This window comes from Trachurus japonicus, chromosome 24 (genome assembly GCF_045865225.1).
Source record: "Trachurus japonicus isolate A0001 chromosome 24, Traja_1.0".
NCBI classification, from domain to species: domain Eukaryota; kingdom Metazoa; phylum Chordata; class Actinopteri; order Carangiformes; family Carangidae; genus Trachurus; species Trachurus japonicus.
Genome location: NC_140930.1, coordinates 6,005,488 through 6,023,860, shown reverse-complemented (window position 1 = coordinate 6,023,860; position 18,373 = coordinate 6,005,488). Strand labels below are relative to the sequence as shown.

Below are 18,373 nucleotides of genomic sequence, written 5' to 3'. Positions count from 1 at the left end.
TCTGTCCAGTATCTGAGATGGCAAACAACAACAAAACAAAGTAGGAGAAACAGAAGTTTTGAATTTTTCCTCAATGTATTGTTTATTAATTAATCTTTGAAGGTCAATTTAATCCTAACCTGAACTTTATTCTGGCTTTAACCCCCGAAAATGAGTCAAATGAGGACTGGTCCCCACAATGCTTAAAAACTCACACACTTTGTCCCTGTAATTAATGTCTAATGAGGACTGGTCCCCGCAAAAATAAAAAAACTCACACACTTTGTCCCTGTAATTAATGTCTAATGAGGACTGGTCCCACCAATAATTGAAAACTCACACACTTTGTCCCTGTAATTACGTCTAACGAGGACCGGTCCTCACAATACTTTAAGACTAACACCTTTATTCTTGTTTTTGTGTCTAATGGGGACCGGTCCTCACAGTTTGACCTGACCTGATCTCTGTTGGTTTTATTTCTTGTGTCCTTTAATGCCTGTACTAACTCTCGCTCTGATTGGACGTGACTCGTTGTTGTGCATCTTCTCACCTGCTGCAGAGCTGAAACACCGTCTCCGGTCGTCCCTCCACCTCCGACCTGCTGTGAACCAGCTCCCACACACACGGGTTCTCCGAGCCTGAAAACACACACATACACACATATTGTCATACAGTGTGTCAGAGTGCAGCTGCAGCACAGCGCCACCTGCTGAACACTGAAGGTGACACACCGATAGATGACCGATCACTGACCTGTGATGCTGGACGGTCTGACCTGAACTGCCGAAACTGGGATTAACCAGCGGAACCTGAAGGGGTCCAGATCACTAGAGCGGTAGCCCGTCTGTTCAAACACAGAAAGTCAAATCTATTTATTCTGGTGTCATGTAAATTAATAAATTGAGTGAAAGGTTTAATTTCTGAGACTCACCATCCTCTTCTTCAGTTTGCTGTTCTCGCGATAAACCAGGATGACGGCGCGTTTGAACACTGATGACACAACAAGATCAAACACGGTGTGAATTAATGTTGAATCAACCCAACTTCACAACATTCACACTTAAAGACAAAAAAAACACTGTCAAAGTGTTTGTTTACTCACCAAACAGTGTGAGCTCTGGTTCTTTCCTCAGGCGTCCCAGACAGGGCAGAGGGTTCAACCACACCACCGACGAATGGGCCAGAAACTCCCCCATGGAGATGTCCGTCACCTGAGGGTCACAGAGGTCACTTATTGATTCAGCATTTCCCCAGGGAATTAACTTTAATCACAGTAGAGGAGGCTCTGAGCCTCTATTCTGATTGGCCGACTGTTTTCTGAGTGATCCAATAAAAAAATCGAGCAGATTTCAGAATAAAACACTCATAGAAACCAAATCCTGCAAGTTTTGGATGGAGGGTCAAGGAGAGGGTAACTGCTTAGTTGTGACATCACAAAGTGACAGGAAGTCCTGACGGCTGGTTTTAAGGCTCAGTTTCTGAATACAGGCTGTGTGCATTTCTCTGTGGACTGAGGCTTTGATACTTTCACAGTATTAAAGGGATAGTTCACCCTAGAATGATATTTCGCTCATTATCTACTCACCCTCATGTTGACTAAGGGCTGGAAGAAGTTTCAGAGTCCACCGTCCCTTCTCTGAGTTACAGGGGGTCTTGGCGTAGCAGTGCATGTCCATATAACGGTTGCAAAGGGACACCAGAGCTCTTCGTAAAAAAAACACACACAAAAAAACATCCAAATACCTCCATGATGCTCGTATGTAATGTCCGTCTTGTGCTGAAGCCACAAATTGCGTAATTGTCCCGAAAAAAATTAAATAAGTCTATATTTTAAGCTTGTTTGTAGCGGAAGCTTCTCGGCTTCTTCTTCTTCTCCTATTCCTGGTCCGTCCAAATATCGCGTGATTCGCGCCGGCGTCATTGCGGTTAATGCGAATCACGCGATATTTGGACGGACCAGGAAGAGGAGCTTCGAGAAGCTTCCACCACAAAACAAGCTTAAAATATAGACTTATTTAATTTTTTTCGGGACAATTACGCAATTTGGGGCTTCAGCACAAGACGGACATTACATACGAGCATCATGGAGGTATTTGGATGTTTTTTTGTGTGTGTTTTTTTACGAAGAGCTCTGGTGTCCCTTTGCAACCGTTATATGGACATGCACTGCTACGCCGAGACCCCCTGTAACTCAGAGAAGGGACGGTGGACTCTGAAACTTCTTCCAGCCCTTAGTCAACATGAGGGTGAGTAGATAATGAGCGAAATATCATTCTAGGGTGAACTATCCCTTTAATATAGAACCTAGAGCTGCTTTATAATCACACTACACATGGACATCTACCTTTATACTGTATGGAGCTTTAATACAAACATCTACCTTTATACTGTATGATAAAACTGCTATTTTTAGGTTGGTTAAATGGTTCAAAGAGTTTTTTTTAATACTGTTATACCTATTAACACAGGACAGAACATAAATAGTTGCTATTTGTAGCTTTGCTGAAACTTATTCATTAACAGATTTAGAGGTCTGTGTGTGTGTGTGTGTGTCGTTGTCGTTACCTGTTTGTCGCTCTGCTCTGCAGCCAACTGGTCGAACACGCAGCCGTAATCTTCGTAGATCTTCTGCATCTCGTTGATGTGACTCGCCACCTTCTCCATCGCTCGCAGAGCATCTGAGTGGACGAGAGAAGTGATGGCGGTGAGTACGACTACATCCACACACTGATGAGGGGTTAACAGGTGTGTGTGTGTGTGTGTGTGTTGTACCTGTCAGGTGTGCGTGCTCGGGGCTCTCGGGGTCGGTCAGTGACACCAGCTCTCGGAGCAGCAGCGGATACTTCAGGACCCTCTGCACAGGTTTGATCAGGTACGACTCCAGAGACGACGAGTGCTGATTGGTCGGATTCCTCGCCTCCAGGAACTGTTTAAAGGCTCCGTCTGTTTTTGCTGCAACGACAGGTCGGAGGTCAGGAGGAAAACCTGCACTGGACTTTTATTCTTTAAACACAAACGTCAGAGCGGAGCCTCACCTCTCTCCAGAACCTTCTGGACTTTGATGTGGTTGGCGCAGAAGCCGCTGTAGAGCTTGAAGTGGTCGGCGTAGTAAAGAAAAGAGGCTCCCAACGAGTAGAGGAGTTTCTGGAAGGAAAAAGACAGGAAGTGTGTAAATATGGAACAAAAATACAACTTATCTTGACAGGCTAAGTACATGTTATCTATTTATAAATAATAATAAAAACTCTTTTTACTCCTTGGCTTTTAATACAGCATGAGAGTTGTGTGGTCACTGTTTGTCTTTTATTATATTTTTATATTTCTCAGTGTTTTATCTGATCTTATGTTTTCTTATTACTTTTGTATGCTTTTAATTTACTGTATTTTAACTTTCACTGTTTTGTATCTGTTGTGCAGCACTTTGGTAAATTTGTTGTTTTTAAAATGTGCTATACAAATTAAGTGGATTGGATTGGATAAATAAGGGTCGTTGGAGCGTTTTCCAAAATAAAAAACCTACAAGAACTGATCAATGAAATAACAAACAACAACTAGAAAGCAGCAGCAGTGATTCTGAGTCATTACCTTGAACTGCTCCGGCGTCTCCAGGCTGCTGAAGTTCGGACAGGAAGCGATTCTCTCCTCCAGAGTCTGAAGAAAAACCCTCTGGAAGTCCAACATCTCAGGCAGACTGCCGAACAGCGCCTCCATCTGACGGACAGAGAGAGAGAAAGACGCTGCTGTCAAAAACAACAAGATATTACAGCAATTTATTCAAAAAAGGTTAATAATCTGTACTGCACCTCCTCTTTACTGAGGAACGTCTCCGTCTGCAGGGGAGTCAGGTAGATGTCGAACAGACAGACCAGGTCCTGACAGAGAGGACGACAACACATCACATCACTCATCACAGGAGGGAAATTAAATGTATAAACACAAACAACAAATTATATCAAATAATAATAATAGAAACTATAAATAATGTATAAAAAAAAGTACACAACAGTGATAACAGAAATGGGAAAAAAAACTGTGTAAGTAAGAAAGCATGTTGCCAAGAATTTCACATAATGCCCCCTTTTATTTAGAGATGCAAAGGTTGCGAAAAGTTATATTTGACATTTTTTCAATGTATTTTTATATTCAAGTCACAACTTATGCATTAAAATGTAACTTTATTTACAAATCATCCAAACTGTCACTGATAGTTAATGAGGTAGTATTAACATATAAGTCACTGTGAACACAAATATGGACCACGGGGGCTTCCGTATTTTAGTGTGTCATTCCTTCATTCATTAATTTACGGTTTATAAATCCTACCTTTATTTATTGGCAAATAAATCCTGAAGTAAAATATAAAAAAAGTTTTACTCTGAAAATAGCATCAGTGATTTCACTAACAATAGCAGCACTGTTATTTTTAGTAGTATTACTGTAGTGTTACTGCAGCACTACTGACCTTGACGTAGGACTTCTCGGTGTCGACCAGCTCCTGGATGACTTTACGCAGATGCTGACACACGCTCAGGTGGGCGGGGCTTGCAGGCGGCGGGCCGACCTCTCTGCAGTACGGGTTCTTGGGAATGTCGGCGGTGTCTGCATCTGGGCCTTCTGGGAAAGTCTGGTACAGAGAGTAGACCCGGTCCATGTTCTGAGGAGGGAGGCAGAGAAAAACCACACTTCATTAATGTTTACAACGCTAATGTGCTCAAATGCTACGTGCTAATTTAGCTCAGTTCAGGAGGAAATTATGATTTTTGATATCGATTCAGAATAAAAACAGTATTGTGTGAAACTGGAAAATGTTGATAAAATGTGATAGAAATAAAGAAAATGTCGATGTTAGCATGAACGTCGAGGCGCTGCCCACAGGACAAATTTAAACATTGGCGTTTAAGATTTAAGAACATCAGAGCTGTTCCTCCAACAGTTCACTTCAGTTCTTTGGACATCAGAGCTTCAGACTTTTTTTTATCTTGTTGGTTTAAAATAGACGGATGGAAATACTAAATCAAGTCATCAGGGTCAAAGGTGACGACGTCTTAATCACTGCTGGTGGTTTATAGATCAACCAGCAGCCGTCGAGCCAAGCTCTGGCTGCGTTTCGCTGGATCTTGGTGAAAGTTGGCCGAGAACGACATCGGGGATCAGAGGGAGATTAACACGAAGCAGGAGGTTAAACACAGCTGAGGGGACGGACACACTGCTGCTGCTCCCTCACAGACCACATGTCCAGCAACAAAACTGTAACCATGTCAACAGATTAACCAATTACCTTATAGGAAGCTATAAACTCAATTTCTTCTGAGGTTTGTCAGTTTCATTTTGTATAGTGTCGTTTAGAAAGTACAACAACACTATATCTTAATTAATAATGTAACATCTACAGGCTGAAATCTTTGATTATTGGTTCATAAAATGTCAGAAAATAGAGAAACATGCCGTCACAACTTGAGTTGATGCATCGACCACAGAAGAAAACTTTCCCTTCAATCACAGAGTCCAGAGAAAAAACAGCAAATATTCACATTTGAGAAGCTGAAATATGAGATTTTCTTGCTTTAAAATGACTTCATTGATCATAGCTGATTGGGTTTCTATTGATAAACTGAAATCTCTCCATGATCTCCATCTTTATGAAGCTTTTCCTCAGGTTTGGATCGAACAGAAAACCACAAACATCAGGAAACAGGAGGAACAACGTCACAGGTCTGCACTGCAAAAACTCAAATATCTTACCAAGAATATTTGTCTTATTTCTAGTCACAATGTCATTTCTAGTCAAAACAAATCTCATTATACTTAAAATAAGACTCATCACATTAAAAAAGCAGCTTGTTTTTAGACACTTTTTACTTCTTTCAAGCATTTTTCACTTGAAATAAGTAGAAAAATCTGATAGTGGAGCAAGTCCTTATTACAAGCACAAAAACTTGCTTTCACTGGCAGATTTTTCTACTTATTTCAAGTGAAAATTTGTTTGAAACAAGTGAAAATCATCTAAAACAAGTTCATTTTTAGGTGATGATTCTTATTTTAAGTGGAAAAAGATTAGTTTTAAATAGAAATGAGACATTTTGACAAGAAATAAGACAAATATTCTTGGAAAGATTTTTAAAGAGTTTTTGCAGTGTGAGCTCAGCCTTCTCTCTGCTGGTTCGACCCTGACGGAGGACGGTCGTCTCTCTGAGTCGCCACCGCCGTCGCCTCATTCATCATCATAATCGTTGCCGCCGCCGCCATGCTTTAATAAACCGCTGACGCTGATAAATCCAGAGCCGCTGCTCGTTCACCTGAATCTGCTCCACTGTTCCCTCTGTCTGAGAGTCTAGATGTTAAATTTAATACAACATGAAGCCTCCACCCTCTCTCTCTCTGTCTCTTTACCAGCAGCACGAGGCCGTCGGGCGGCGGCTGGCAGCCCAGGCAGCACGCCGCCTCGTCCAGCAGCCCCGCCAGACGCTCCCCCAGGCCCAGGCCCAGGCCGGGGAACACCTCCCCTCCCTCCACCTCCTCCTCCTCCTCCAGCGCCTCCCAGTCCTCCTCCGGGGGCAGCACCCAGCACAGCGCCCCCATGGCTCCAGTGAAGGGGGGGCACCGGTTGTGGGCTGGGGTGGGTTAGGGGGGGTCAAAGGTCGTCTCCAGCTGAGGAGCGGCGGCTCAGGAACAACATCTAGCAGCAGCAGCAGCAGCAGCAGCAGCTCTGTCCGCTCGTCTGGGTGGACGCCATTAATCCGCTCGACTGAGACTTCACAAACAAAGTCTCGGCACTCCTGAAGGTGTAAACCCGGATTAAGGGTCACGTGACCCAGACGGCGTCCGAGCTCCAGGAAGAACAAGAGGATTGTGGGATTTTTTTTTTTAGGAGGAACCGCAGAGTTTAGGTGTTTCGTAGTATTTAGAGACTGAGAGTCAGAGCTCAGACATTTATCACCGAAAGACTAAGAAATATAAATAAAACGTAATTTTATATGTGATAAGAGTTTGAAAAGATGTTTGAAGTACACAGGTGTAAAACCAGAAACACATTTGGCACCAGAGTAGATTTGACGACAAACTGATCATTTTTTCTGCTGTATGAAGCTTTAAATATGAACCTGTGTAATTAATTATGTATCATTATACAGCTGCAGAAAAAATGAAGAGACCACTTCACATTGATGAGTTTCTCTGGTTTTACTATTTATATGTTTGTATTTGAGTAAAATTAACATTTTTGTTTCATTCCATTAACTACTGGCAACATTTCTGGAACGAGTACCGTACACGTAGAGATGCTTTTTAAGAAACATTTGCATCTCTTAATTTTTTCCGCAGCTGTATATATTACATACAGTATGTAACAACTTTGTCATGTGACCTCTCTCACCTGTCCCGTCGTCTCGCCGTCGTCAGCAGGAGGCAGGACGACGTCTGGAGACGGAAAATCTGTGAAATCAAAAGGATGAAGGTCACAAAGATCAGATGGATAAAACAGGTAGAATTCAATTCAATTCAATTCAAAACACTTTGTCCCCGAGCGGAAATTTAAAAGGCATGAGGAGCAGCATCATTAAAAAAAAGGGACAAACAGAATATCAACAACATAAAATAAAATAAAGTGCTATAGTCAGTATTTTCAGTGACCGTCACTTCTATAGGTGAAAATCTGAGCCTTCAGAATAAAAGCCTCTTGTGTAAAAACCAGATGGTAATGATAATTTTACTCTTTTGTTTTGAAAACTAATTTTCAAAACTCAATCCAAAAGCTTGAGTCTGCTACCTGTGGTCCAGGTGAGGAGGTGCGGGGGGGCCGCGGGCTGACAGGGCTCTGCCGGTGCACCAGGTTCAGGCCAGACGGCGGTAACGACGGGCTCGTCGGGCTGCGGTGACTCGTCTCTTCTCAGCAGCAGCTGCAGCCGCTGGTGGCTGAAGAGACTCTGCATCAGGTCCAGGTCCAGTCCGGACACGGCGGCTCCGTTCACGGCCAGGACCTCGTCTCCGGCCCTGAGGCCTGATGGGAAACAGAGGAAAACAACCGGTTAAAAACCAGAACCAGGTCTTTTTCAAAAGGAAACAGAAATGTTAGCGTGAGTCCGAGGTGTTGGACCTTCTCTGGCCGACAGCCCCAACGCGTCGACCTCGCTGACGTAGATGTGACTTCTCCCGGCTCCGTCCACGTGACCCGTCACCGCGAAACCTGCAGCGCCACAGGGAAACAGGTCAGTGTGTGCGATGATGATGATGATGACGACGTGTGTGTGTGTGAGTTTATTTGAAGGTTTTCTCACCAAAGTCTTTTGCAGCGTCTGGTCGACAGATGTGCAGAGAGAAAACACCGAGGACTTGAACCTGCAGCTCATCGCACACCTGGAAACAGACGAGTGTTTATCAGTTCATCTGTTTATTGTTTAATTATCAGATTCATATGTGACGTTCAGTCTGAGAGTAAAAAAACAAACTGTTGTTTATGTAAAAATAAAATATCCCATGTGTTGTTTCTGTTAATAAAAATATTTAGATCAACATCTGCCTCAAGAATCAACGATGATAAAACAAGTTAATAAACAGCAGGAACAAGTTTTCAAAACAGCAAAACAAAATCACAAAACTAAAGTAAAAAAGTAAAAATAAACAACTTGAAAACACTAAAAACTAAATTATACACATCCTCTGTTATTAAAACATCATACAACTAATGAATCTTAATCAGATCATAATCAACAAATCAATTAAGTGACTAACTATTGTCACAGCTCCTGAGCCCAAAATCATTGTGATAAATAAATGTTTTCTTTACTAAACAATCAATAATTGATCAGTCAATGATCAGATGAGTCAGTGAACTCACCTGCACAGCTGCAGCTCGTCCTGCGGGGGGCGCTGCCTCCCTCTGTTTGGACACACACTCCAGTCTCTGCAGGAGGAACACACACACACACACAGTCAGAGTTAAAGGTGAAATGTTTGTTTTTCAAGACAAACATGGAAAATCTTTATTTAAACTCAGAGATATATTGAGGAGTAACCTCATTTACAATATAGCCGAGATGCAACACAAAACATATAAGGACAGAAGACAAGACATTTGAAACATACAAAAGCATTAACAGAATATTGGAAGTTAAAGGTGACAAGGATGAATTAAAACATAAGTGTAGTTAAAAGCAGGAGCAGTAAAATAAGATGTAGTTATGGTTTTAAATTGTCCTATTGATAACAGTGAGGTAAGTTTCAGATGATTTTGCAGGGTGTTCCAGGTTGTAGGTGCAACAGTAAGAGAAACTGGTCTTTCCAAGTTCGGTGTTAACAGAGGGAACCTGCAGCTTGAGCCATAAATCTATAAACTAGTTTTTATTTTTAGTTCATTAGGTCATAAATAATAACAAATGTTATAACACAGAGTTTTATACTCTCTGATCATGAACTATTAAAACCTAAAAACTCTAAAGTAAAAAGTAGAAACAAAATCTTGGAAATCAAAGTTTTCTCACATGCTTTTGAACGCACCAACAAGACTGAGCTTGTTTTGTCACTGTTTCTGCTTCATCAGTTAAAAACTGGTTTGTTATTGACTGAAAGGTGTTTGTTAAAAATCACAGGAGAGGAGGAGGAAGAGGGAGACAAAGAAGAGGAGGAGGAAGGAAAATAAATGTGAAGAGAGAGAGAGAGATGTAAATGAAAGATGAACACGGACGAAACAGCAGCAGGACAGAAAGGAGACGGACGAGGAGGCGTCATGTAGAGAGGAAGGAAGGAAGGAAGGAAGGAAGGAAGGAAGGAAGGAAGGAAGGAAGGAAGGAAGGAAGGAGGAGAGGAGGGGGAGGAGGTCATGAGACAGTGGGGGGAGGGGTCATGTGGAGGGGAGAGAGAGAGAGAGAGGAGGTGGGGGAGTCATTTTCTGCCGCTGAAGAGGGATTAACACTCGAGGACAAAGGAATTCTGGGAGAAGAAAAGGCCCTCACACACTTTTAATCCTCCCTCCTCTCCCCCTCCTCTCCCTCCTCTCCCCCCGTGTCCACAGATCAGCAGGCTGCTGCGAAACATCTGTCCATCTGAGCAAACTGAATAAAGACGTCTCTCCTCCTCTTTGTCCTCCTCCTCCTCCTCCTCCTCCTCCTCCTCAGGAAGCAACAGGTGGCTGGTCACATGACCGACAGGTGAAGCTGCAGCACTTCCTGTTTCTAAACTTTGATGTGAAGTTGTGATGCGTTCAGGGGGCCGTGTGGTGTCTATCAAACTGCTGCACAGGTGCAGTTGATGCTTTATCTATTGTCAATAGGGTTTAATAATAATCTTATGTTATTTCCTCTTCATTGGAAGGAGGAACAAGGAGGAAGAGTTGAAGAATAGGAATAGGAATAGGAATTTATTTATTTAAAACAGGGACAATGCACAAAAACATTAATCTTGAGAGACAAGAGAAGATGCCTTGAGCCAGGTTATAGCAACATTTGCTAATAAAAGGAGGAAGAAGGAAAAGAAGAAGGAGGAGAACAAGAAGTGGAGGAGGAATAGGATGACGAGATGAGGAAAATGGAGATGAAGATGAAGAAGAAGGAGGAACAAAGGAAGAAGAAGGAGGAGAAGGAGAAGAATGAAGATAAAAAGAAAAAAGATGAGAAAATGAAAAGGAAGGAGAGGCAAAAGAAGAATTGTCTGTCCACTCTTCACTCAATAAATCAATAAATCAATCATTCAACCAACTGATCATTTCAGCTCCAGTGCTGCTTCACCACTGTTGTTAACTTTCCTTTATACTGTTGTTTTCTAATTGAGTTGTTTTGTATCTTCTGTATTTTTAGTCTTGGTTAAAGATGGAGATTCCTAAAGACACCAGATTGTGTTGGCTCCACCCCTCTGGGACACAGAGCAGAATAAATCAAACCACAGAGTGTTGTGTGTTTACCTCGGCGTGGTGGTGAGCAGACGACGACGACGACGCGGCGACTTGACTCCTGAAAACCTGAAACACAGATTCAGAGTCGGTGAAGTCGTGACTCAGGAGGACGAAACTATAAATAACCCCCCCAACGGTCTATATTTATACTTAATTAAAAACGACCCAGTGAGGAAAAAGAATCTGGTTCTGAACTCTGTTCCGGATCAAAACCAAAATTAGCCCCGAGGAGTCATGGGAAAAAAAAGAAAAGAAAAAAAGAAAAAAGTACGAGGCAGAGCTGTGCTGAAATTACAGGTTTGAGAAGTGGAAGCAGAAACCAGAGCGGAGGAGCTGCAGTCAGTCTGGAGTCTGAGGACCACCGACTGACAGTAAACACATCATCATCACCGACCACACTACAACACATACACAACACACACACACACACACACACACACACACACACACACACACACTGAGTCCAACAGAAATCATGGACGTAAGGATTCCTCCACTCTGGCATTTATCTAAAACTCATTCTGCCGTTTGTTTTTCTGGAGGAATCGAACCTTTTTACAGTAACGACCCGCGATGATGGGGGGGGTTGGGGGGGCAGGGCCGTGTCCGGTAACTCTCCTGCTGAGGCCACGACACAATCAACTCCACATGGCGCTCAGAGCTGATGAGACACATCAGACCGACTCCGTGGGCCGGGAATAACGGGAAAACCTCTGACGGAATCATCAGATCTGATCCCAGAACAAGATCCAACGAGTTCCTGAACTGGATCCAGCTGTCAGATCCTCGGTGAGGTGTGGCAGCTGGAACCGGTTTGGTTTACACATCCATCGCAGGGATCTAATCTCACTATAATAAAGGGATAGTTCAACATTTTGGCCCATTGCAATAATCCCTATAGTCTTAGGAGTATTACCTTTAAGTTACGAATACACAATCCAACAACTCCAAAACGCTCTGGTGGACAAGTTGTGACCTGCACATTCACCACGCTATGAGATAATAACAGAACGTTACCGGACAGAGTTGTTTTAGAGGTCAATTCATGCAAAACCGCTGATGCACGTTCCTGTCGAGGGCAGTTTTTCATCAAGCAGTCTCTGCATTTCCCTCTAAAACAATTCTGTCTGGTAACATTCTGTTATCATCTCATAGCGTGGTGAATGTGCACGTCACAACTTGTCCACCAGAGTGTTTTGGAGTTGTTGGATTGAGTATTTGATGAGGGAAACCAAGAAATCCCATGTGCCTCCGTAGCGTAGCTCTGAGCAGCTCGCGGCTCTGCTCCGCCATTCTAAAAATAGCTTGCACCGACAATTAAAGGTAACGAACCTACTGCTATGACTATAGTATTATAGTATAGTATAGTATTACTATAGGGATTATGGCAATGGGTCAATTTACCAAAATGTTGAACTATCCCTTTAAGAATTACCTTCACGGTAATAGCTAACAGCTTCAAACCAAAGAAGATTTATTTAATCTTTTACCGAGTCAGATCAGTAAATTCTGTGATGTTGCATCCAAGTGTAAAAAAAAGATGAATGGAGCAGTGAAGCCTGCAGTTCCTCTCCTGACCACTAGAGTGAGTCTCCAACAGGAAGTCCGTCTCTATAGACTCCCTGTCTGACTTTACCGCAGAAATAAACAAGTTTACAGTCTGGAACAGAAACGGTTTTGGTCTCTATGGATTTGTGACAGAGTTTTAAGTTCTGCAGCTTCTCCTCTTTTTTGGAATAAGCCACGGGGGAAGGGGCGGAGTCAGGTGCTGCCAAGCTGGCGACGGTGGAGCAGCTCAGTGTGAGCAGGGAGCAGGCTAAACGCTGCAGCTCTATACCGTCAGCTCTATAAAACTGCACTTACACTGTTTACACTGTCAGAGGCTCAGAGTCAACACAGAACACGTGTCGCTGCTGCTGCTGCGGCGTCCAACACGTCAAAACCCCCGAGCCAACATAAACCTGCAGCTGCAGCGAGAGGGAGCTGACAGATTTATCCTCCGCTGGACTCCAAACTCCCAGACTCTCCGAGGCTGAAAATAGCAGCTCGCTGTTTATCAAGAGGGAGCAGGGGGCCCTTCGGGAGCCGAGGATGATGGGAACTTCAGCTGGACGACTGAAGCGCTGGGGTCCGAGGGGTTTTACACATGAGGGAGGGGCGGCGAACACAGAGGCTCGTAAAGTCAGATAAGAGTCGAATGTGGGAAACAAGAGCCAAAAAACCAGCAACTGGAGGGAAAAGACACAAAGTCTCCGGTTTCTAGTTTCTGATGTAAAATCATAACTACTGCAACACGAGGATCAGAGTGGCGGAACTTCAGGAGACGAGAGGGTTAAAGGGATACACCAACATTTTTTTTTTCGTGTCTTGCCTCACTCCCGAGTCCATGACCAGCAGATAGACACCATCCTTTCGACTGTGCGTGCAGTAACGAAGGAGATAGAGCCGTATCGCCCGTAATTAGCTTAGCTCAAATGCTGGAAGTGTATGGGTAGTGTTAGCCTGCCTCCACCTAAAGTCATCAGAGAAACTCTTCAGCAACTCTAAACGGACTGATCTTCGCCTCAGAGCTGACAAAACTCTCCGGTTCTGTATAACGTGTTTTATTTTGTGAAAGTAACCGGAAGTGCGTTGGTCACAACGGCTAGCTTGAGTAGCGCCGAATTCGTCCGAACAAAATTGTAAACAGCTGGTATTTAGACAAATTAACGACACACTGCTGATCTAAACGGCTACTTTCTCTCCTAAAAATGTTTGAAATGTCGATAAAATGATATATTTACAGAGTTTAAAATGAAATCAGCTTCTGACTGCTGATTTCGGCTCGGGTAGGAGGCAGGCTAACACTACCTATACACTTCCAGTGTTTGAGCTAAGCTAATTATGGGCGATACGGCTCTATCTCCCTCGTTACTGCACGCACAGTCGAAAGGATGGTGTCTATCTGCTGGTCATGGACTCGGGAGTGAGGCAAGACACGGAAAAAAATGTTGACGTATCCCTTTAAAAAAGAAAATTAATCTCTCCTGGCTGGCGGTGCGGTCTATTACCTGGGAGGTCGGGTGACTCGTGTCCCTGCTGCGTCGGTTCAGCCCGTCCAGAGCCTTCAGGGAGGACGGCTGTCCCCGCCGCCGGCCGCTTCCTCCCGACAGAGACCGACAGCGGCGCCGCAGCGTCGCCTCGTCTCTGCTGCAGACCTGAGGACAGAGAGGACGCCACATGCTTTACCCTCCTTTTACCCACTGGACATGTTTGTCCACCTCTCACACTTTCCCAACCCCCCACGGTCAAATGAAAGGTCACTGGGGCCTGATTTTTGGCAAGGAGGTGTATCTTTGGGTAAACTCTGGATGTCCCGAATTTCAGAATGAAATTGAATTTTTGGACCCGTAATGAATTTTAAAAACACCCATGACCCTTCGCTGGACAAAAATGTCTAATGGGTTTTTTTTATGTAAAAAAAAAGTAAAAATTTTAACTTACAGATATCACCATGAAACTTCCCAAGTTCATTACTCACATTAAGACAAATATTTTTTGTATTACAAGTTTTGTCAAATTTTATGTTTAAATATGTAAATGAGGCAATATCTAATGAAATATGCTAATGCTAATTTCCATAACTGAAATCTGAACAATTGATAAAGCCCCTTTAAAAATTCTTGTTTTATTTTCTAAGTTTTCACTGAGGGGATTTTGGATATCTCTTTTTTATCACTAAAATACTGCACTACCAGCCATAAAGCCTATAGAGCCCCATAGAAATTGTGTGTTTTTGCAGCAAAAACAACTGGCCAGGAAGGGGTTAAAAATTTTGAAACCCGTGTCAAAAGTGATTTTCATGTTTAGTCAAGACCCAGCCCTAATATGTATCACACATATTTTTGGAGTAACTGATATCTAAATTTTGTCCAGGGGTCATGGAAGTGGTACAAATTTTGGATCATGCGAGGGTTAAAATCTGCTGTGAAGCTCCTCTCTCTCACCAGGGCGTGGAAGGAGGACACGGAGAAGACGCCCAGACGTCCCAGCATGCTCTTGGAGGGCCGGCTGGCGACGGCGAGGAGGCTCTTGGGGTTGGGGAGCTCGCTGCCCTGCAGACTGGACAGGTAGCACCGCAGTCTGAACAGATCCAGGTTCAGTTTCTCCAGGTTCTGCTCCCACTGTTTGATCTGAAGAGACACACGACGGGAAGAAACAATCAGCTTGAAGCAGCAAAACGTTTGATGTTTGGTTTCTTCAGTCAGAACAGAGCAGCAGAAAATATCTCAGACTCAGAAGTTGCATGTGTTTGATTTCTGAAGGAACTCATTTAAAGTGATGACAAAAAACTTAAAGACTAATTAAAGAGGTAATTTAAAATATGGAGAAATCACAGAGGAAGGAGGAGGAAAGAATGAAAAAGAAGGAAGGAAGGAAGAAAGAGGAATAGGATAGGGAGGTTGGGGAAAAAGAAATAAAGATGAAGAAGGAGGAGGAACAAAGGAAGAAGGAGAAGAAGGAGAAGACGAACGAGGAGGAAAAGAAAAAGATAGAGTAAATGGAAAGGAAGGAGAGGCAAAAGAAGATGCAGAAGAAGAAGGAGGAAAAGAAGATGACGGAGGAGTGGATAGAAGGAAGCAGCAGCAGGAGAAGAAGAAGGAGAAAACAAAGGAGAAGACGAAGGAGAAGAAGTGGTAGTAGGTCACATGTTTCTCCTCAGTCTCTCTCTCTCTTCCTGTTGTGTCTCTGTTTGAGGTTATTTTGTCCTTCAGTGTGATTATCACCAATCAGTCTAATCTAACGTCACCACGGCGACCAGTGAAAGGAATTCCTCCCCCTCCCTCCATCCTGTCCTCCCCTTTCATCTCTCCATCCTCTCTCTCTCTCTCTCTCTCTCTCTCTTTCCCACGCTGCTTCAACCTCACCAACGTAAACTCAACTCGTACATTAATTAAACATCCTCATTAAAAAAACAAACAAACTTCTCTCTGCTCAGGGATCAAACATTTTATACTTCACCATCTTTCTCTCTCTCTCCTCCTCCCTCCTCCTCCTCTCCTCCCCCCTCTGGAGTAAAATGTGTAATTGAATGTCGAGCAGTGAGATTAGCCTCTAATCTACAGCCGGAGTTCAAACGGCAGCGCTGGGATCAGTTTCACAGTCGAGAGACGGAGATGAAGCAGCTGCTAAATGATCCGTCCGATCTGGAGCCTCGGTCCTCTTCACCGTCACCGTCGGGCTTTTATCTCCCAGGGTGTGAGTGAGTCAAGAGCCGATGATGCTGCTGCTGATGATGATGATCGCCTCCAGCTGCCGAGAAACCGCTGCTCATCATGTCAAGTAATCACATGACGTCACGTAAATATCATCTCACGACTGAAGACCCACACAGCGTCTCTCCACTCAAACACAAACACATCTTCCCAGAACCTGTTTGGACCTTGAATCTTCTCGTCATAGATTCAACGAGATTCTGGAGACGTTCCTCAGAGGTTCTGGTCCACATCGACCTGAGAGCATCACAGAAAGACCAGGATGTGAATCTCCACTTCCTGAAGGTCAAAGCTCGACTGGACTTGGATCTGGAGACTGAGGAGGTCGTTTGCTTTACGGTGAATGTATGTCTGAAGGTCAGTTTCAGTCATCCAGGTCACCATAGGCAACCATTCTTGTTCTTGTTCTTCTTTTGGCTCTTGAAGACGTTTTGCATTTCTGATATGAAAAAGTTTCTTCAGTTCTGAGCCCCAGTGGATCTACAGGTCACTTCTATCACCTTTTGTGCTGCCGTGTTGGCCAGGTCTCTCTTGGAAAAGAGGTTTTAAATCTCAATAAGTTTTTTTAACCTGGGTAAATAAAGGATATTAATTCTAATGCTCAGTTTGAATGCTCAACACCTCAGAAATATTATTTTAAATACCATGGTCCATTTAGAGGGACAGGGTATTGTTTTAATGTGCCATATTTATTGATTATCTATTTATTACTTTTGTGCACTTTACTCTGTTTTTATCATGTACTGTATTGGGTGTATGTTGTGTTTTTATGTCAGTGTGTGAAGTCCACTAAAATCCCAATCAACAATGCTGTTGACATGGCAATAAAGTATTAAAACTTGAAACTCCAGCTCATCGTCTTCACGCCTGCATGCACTGAGCTCCTGCCTATTTTGCATGGAAATCTGCTTTTTATACAACGAAAAGTGCGGCATCTTTGAAAAAATGGGACCCACGCATAAATGTGTGGACTTTGGCTGATTATGTGTTGAATTATCCAATCGCATAATCACGTTTTGCCTAATAAAGTGAACACTGAGAGTCTTTACTGTCATCATGCAGCACGTCACTTCTGTTGGTTTATGTCAAGCTCTTTTTATCTGCGTGTAAGTTTCTTTATGTATCATATATCTGCAGAGGAAGTGGGCGGGGCTTATCCTTTCAATAACAAACATGTTCACAGATGTTATGTTTTTGCAACTCAATGCAAACTTTATAAAAAACACTGGGAATAAAAATCCAGATGTGAAGGATCATCAGAGACGTTTCCTGGTCAAACGCTGGAACGTGATGGATGCTGCGCTCAGAGGAAGATCCTGATCCCGGTCCCGTCTCACCTCGGATGCTTGGAGCCGATTGGACGCTTCTTGTGTCGTGTTGCTCATGATGTCACTCTCTACAGCAACATCTGGCTGCGTCGTTAGCGGGAAGCCGTGTGTTGTTGTTTCATGCTGCCGGTAACAGCCCCGAACATCTGGAGCAGATATTAAACTGGACGTTTCTCCGCTCTGCTGCTGCAGCCAGAACATCCTCAAGGCTGTTTGTTATGTAATGACGTCTACGGTTTCACGGAGCGTCTCCTCGGGCTGCCAGCAGGACGGGAGCAGCTCCGCTACATCCATCAGAGCTGCTGCTGCTGCTGCTGCAGGTTTGTCTTCCTGTTAACACGTTTACCTGAGCTCACGGTCTCCACAGTCCACTCTGCTGTGGAAAATCCTGCTCAGGAGCCAGAGGACGACTCAGGAGGAGCAGAGAGAAGTTTCCATCTGATGCATGAAACCAGGTCTTTGCTGTTTCTGAATCTCAACATCGAGTTTAAAAGCTGCGGCGTGATTTCATGTCACCAAGCACCAGATGAAACAATCGTGCGTCGTGATACAAACACAGAGAACTGATTCATTCTTTGTGAGGTTTAACGACTCCAAACCACAAAGATACTGAAGTAGAAACTGTTTGAGTTCCAGTTGGATGTATAACTCTCATTTCAAGACAATTGAATCCCAAAAACAAGCAACTGAAGTGGCCTCATCTCCAACATTTGTCTGGAGTCTTAATTTGAGACTAAATAACTGATTATTGCAGTAAACCCACTGAAAAACAACATGTGTTCAGGGATTTAGACTTTTTCATTTTCCCCTTTTCACCCTCAGAACAGACGAGCTCATGATAAACCTGTGACCCGCTGCAACTAATCTGCTCTTTTCACCCAGTTAGGATTTTGTTTTTTGGGTTAACCACTTGATTATTTATAGTAAAT

The 18,373-nt window shown here is 43.5% G+C and overlaps 1 protein-coding gene across 1 annotated transcript in view; it reads right to left on the bottom strand.

Annotated features, from left to right (window-relative positions):
* Positions 1–18,373, bottom strand: part of LOC146961228 (rho guanine nucleotide exchange factor TIAM2-like) — a 56,301-nt gene that overhangs the window by 1,313 nt on the left and 36,615 nt on the right. Inside the window, exons 8-25 of the mRNA XM_085770708.1 lie at positions 14,848–15,033; positions 13,912–14,058; positions 10,871–10,927; positions 8,813–8,878; positions 8,253–8,331; positions 8,072–8,161; positions 7,745–7,975; positions 7,352–7,410; positions 4,442–4,633; positions 3,783–3,851; positions 3,565–3,690; positions 3,015–3,123; positions 2,752–2,931; positions 2,545–2,657; positions 1,082–1,190; positions 911–969; positions 733–823; positions 530–617 (exon numbers count right to left, since the gene is read on the bottom strand). Of these exons, the coding sequence (XP_085626834.1) occupies positions 530–617; positions 733–823; positions 911–969; positions 1,082–1,190; positions 2,545–2,657; positions 2,752–2,931; positions 3,015–3,123; positions 3,565–3,690; positions 3,783–3,851; positions 4,442–4,633; positions 7,352–7,410; positions 7,745–7,975; positions 8,072–8,161; positions 8,253–8,331; positions 8,813–8,878; positions 10,871–10,927; positions 13,912–14,058; positions 14,848–15,033 (2,051 nt within the window). The remainder of the gene's footprint in view (positions 1–529; positions 618–732; positions 824–910; positions 970–1,081; positions 1,191–2,544; positions 2,658–2,751; positions 2,932–3,014; positions 3,124–3,564; positions 3,691–3,782; positions 3,852–4,441; positions 4,634–7,351; positions 7,411–7,744; positions 7,976–8,071; positions 8,162–8,252; positions 8,332–8,812; positions 8,879–10,870; positions 10,928–13,911; positions 14,059–14,847; positions 15,034–18,373) is intronic.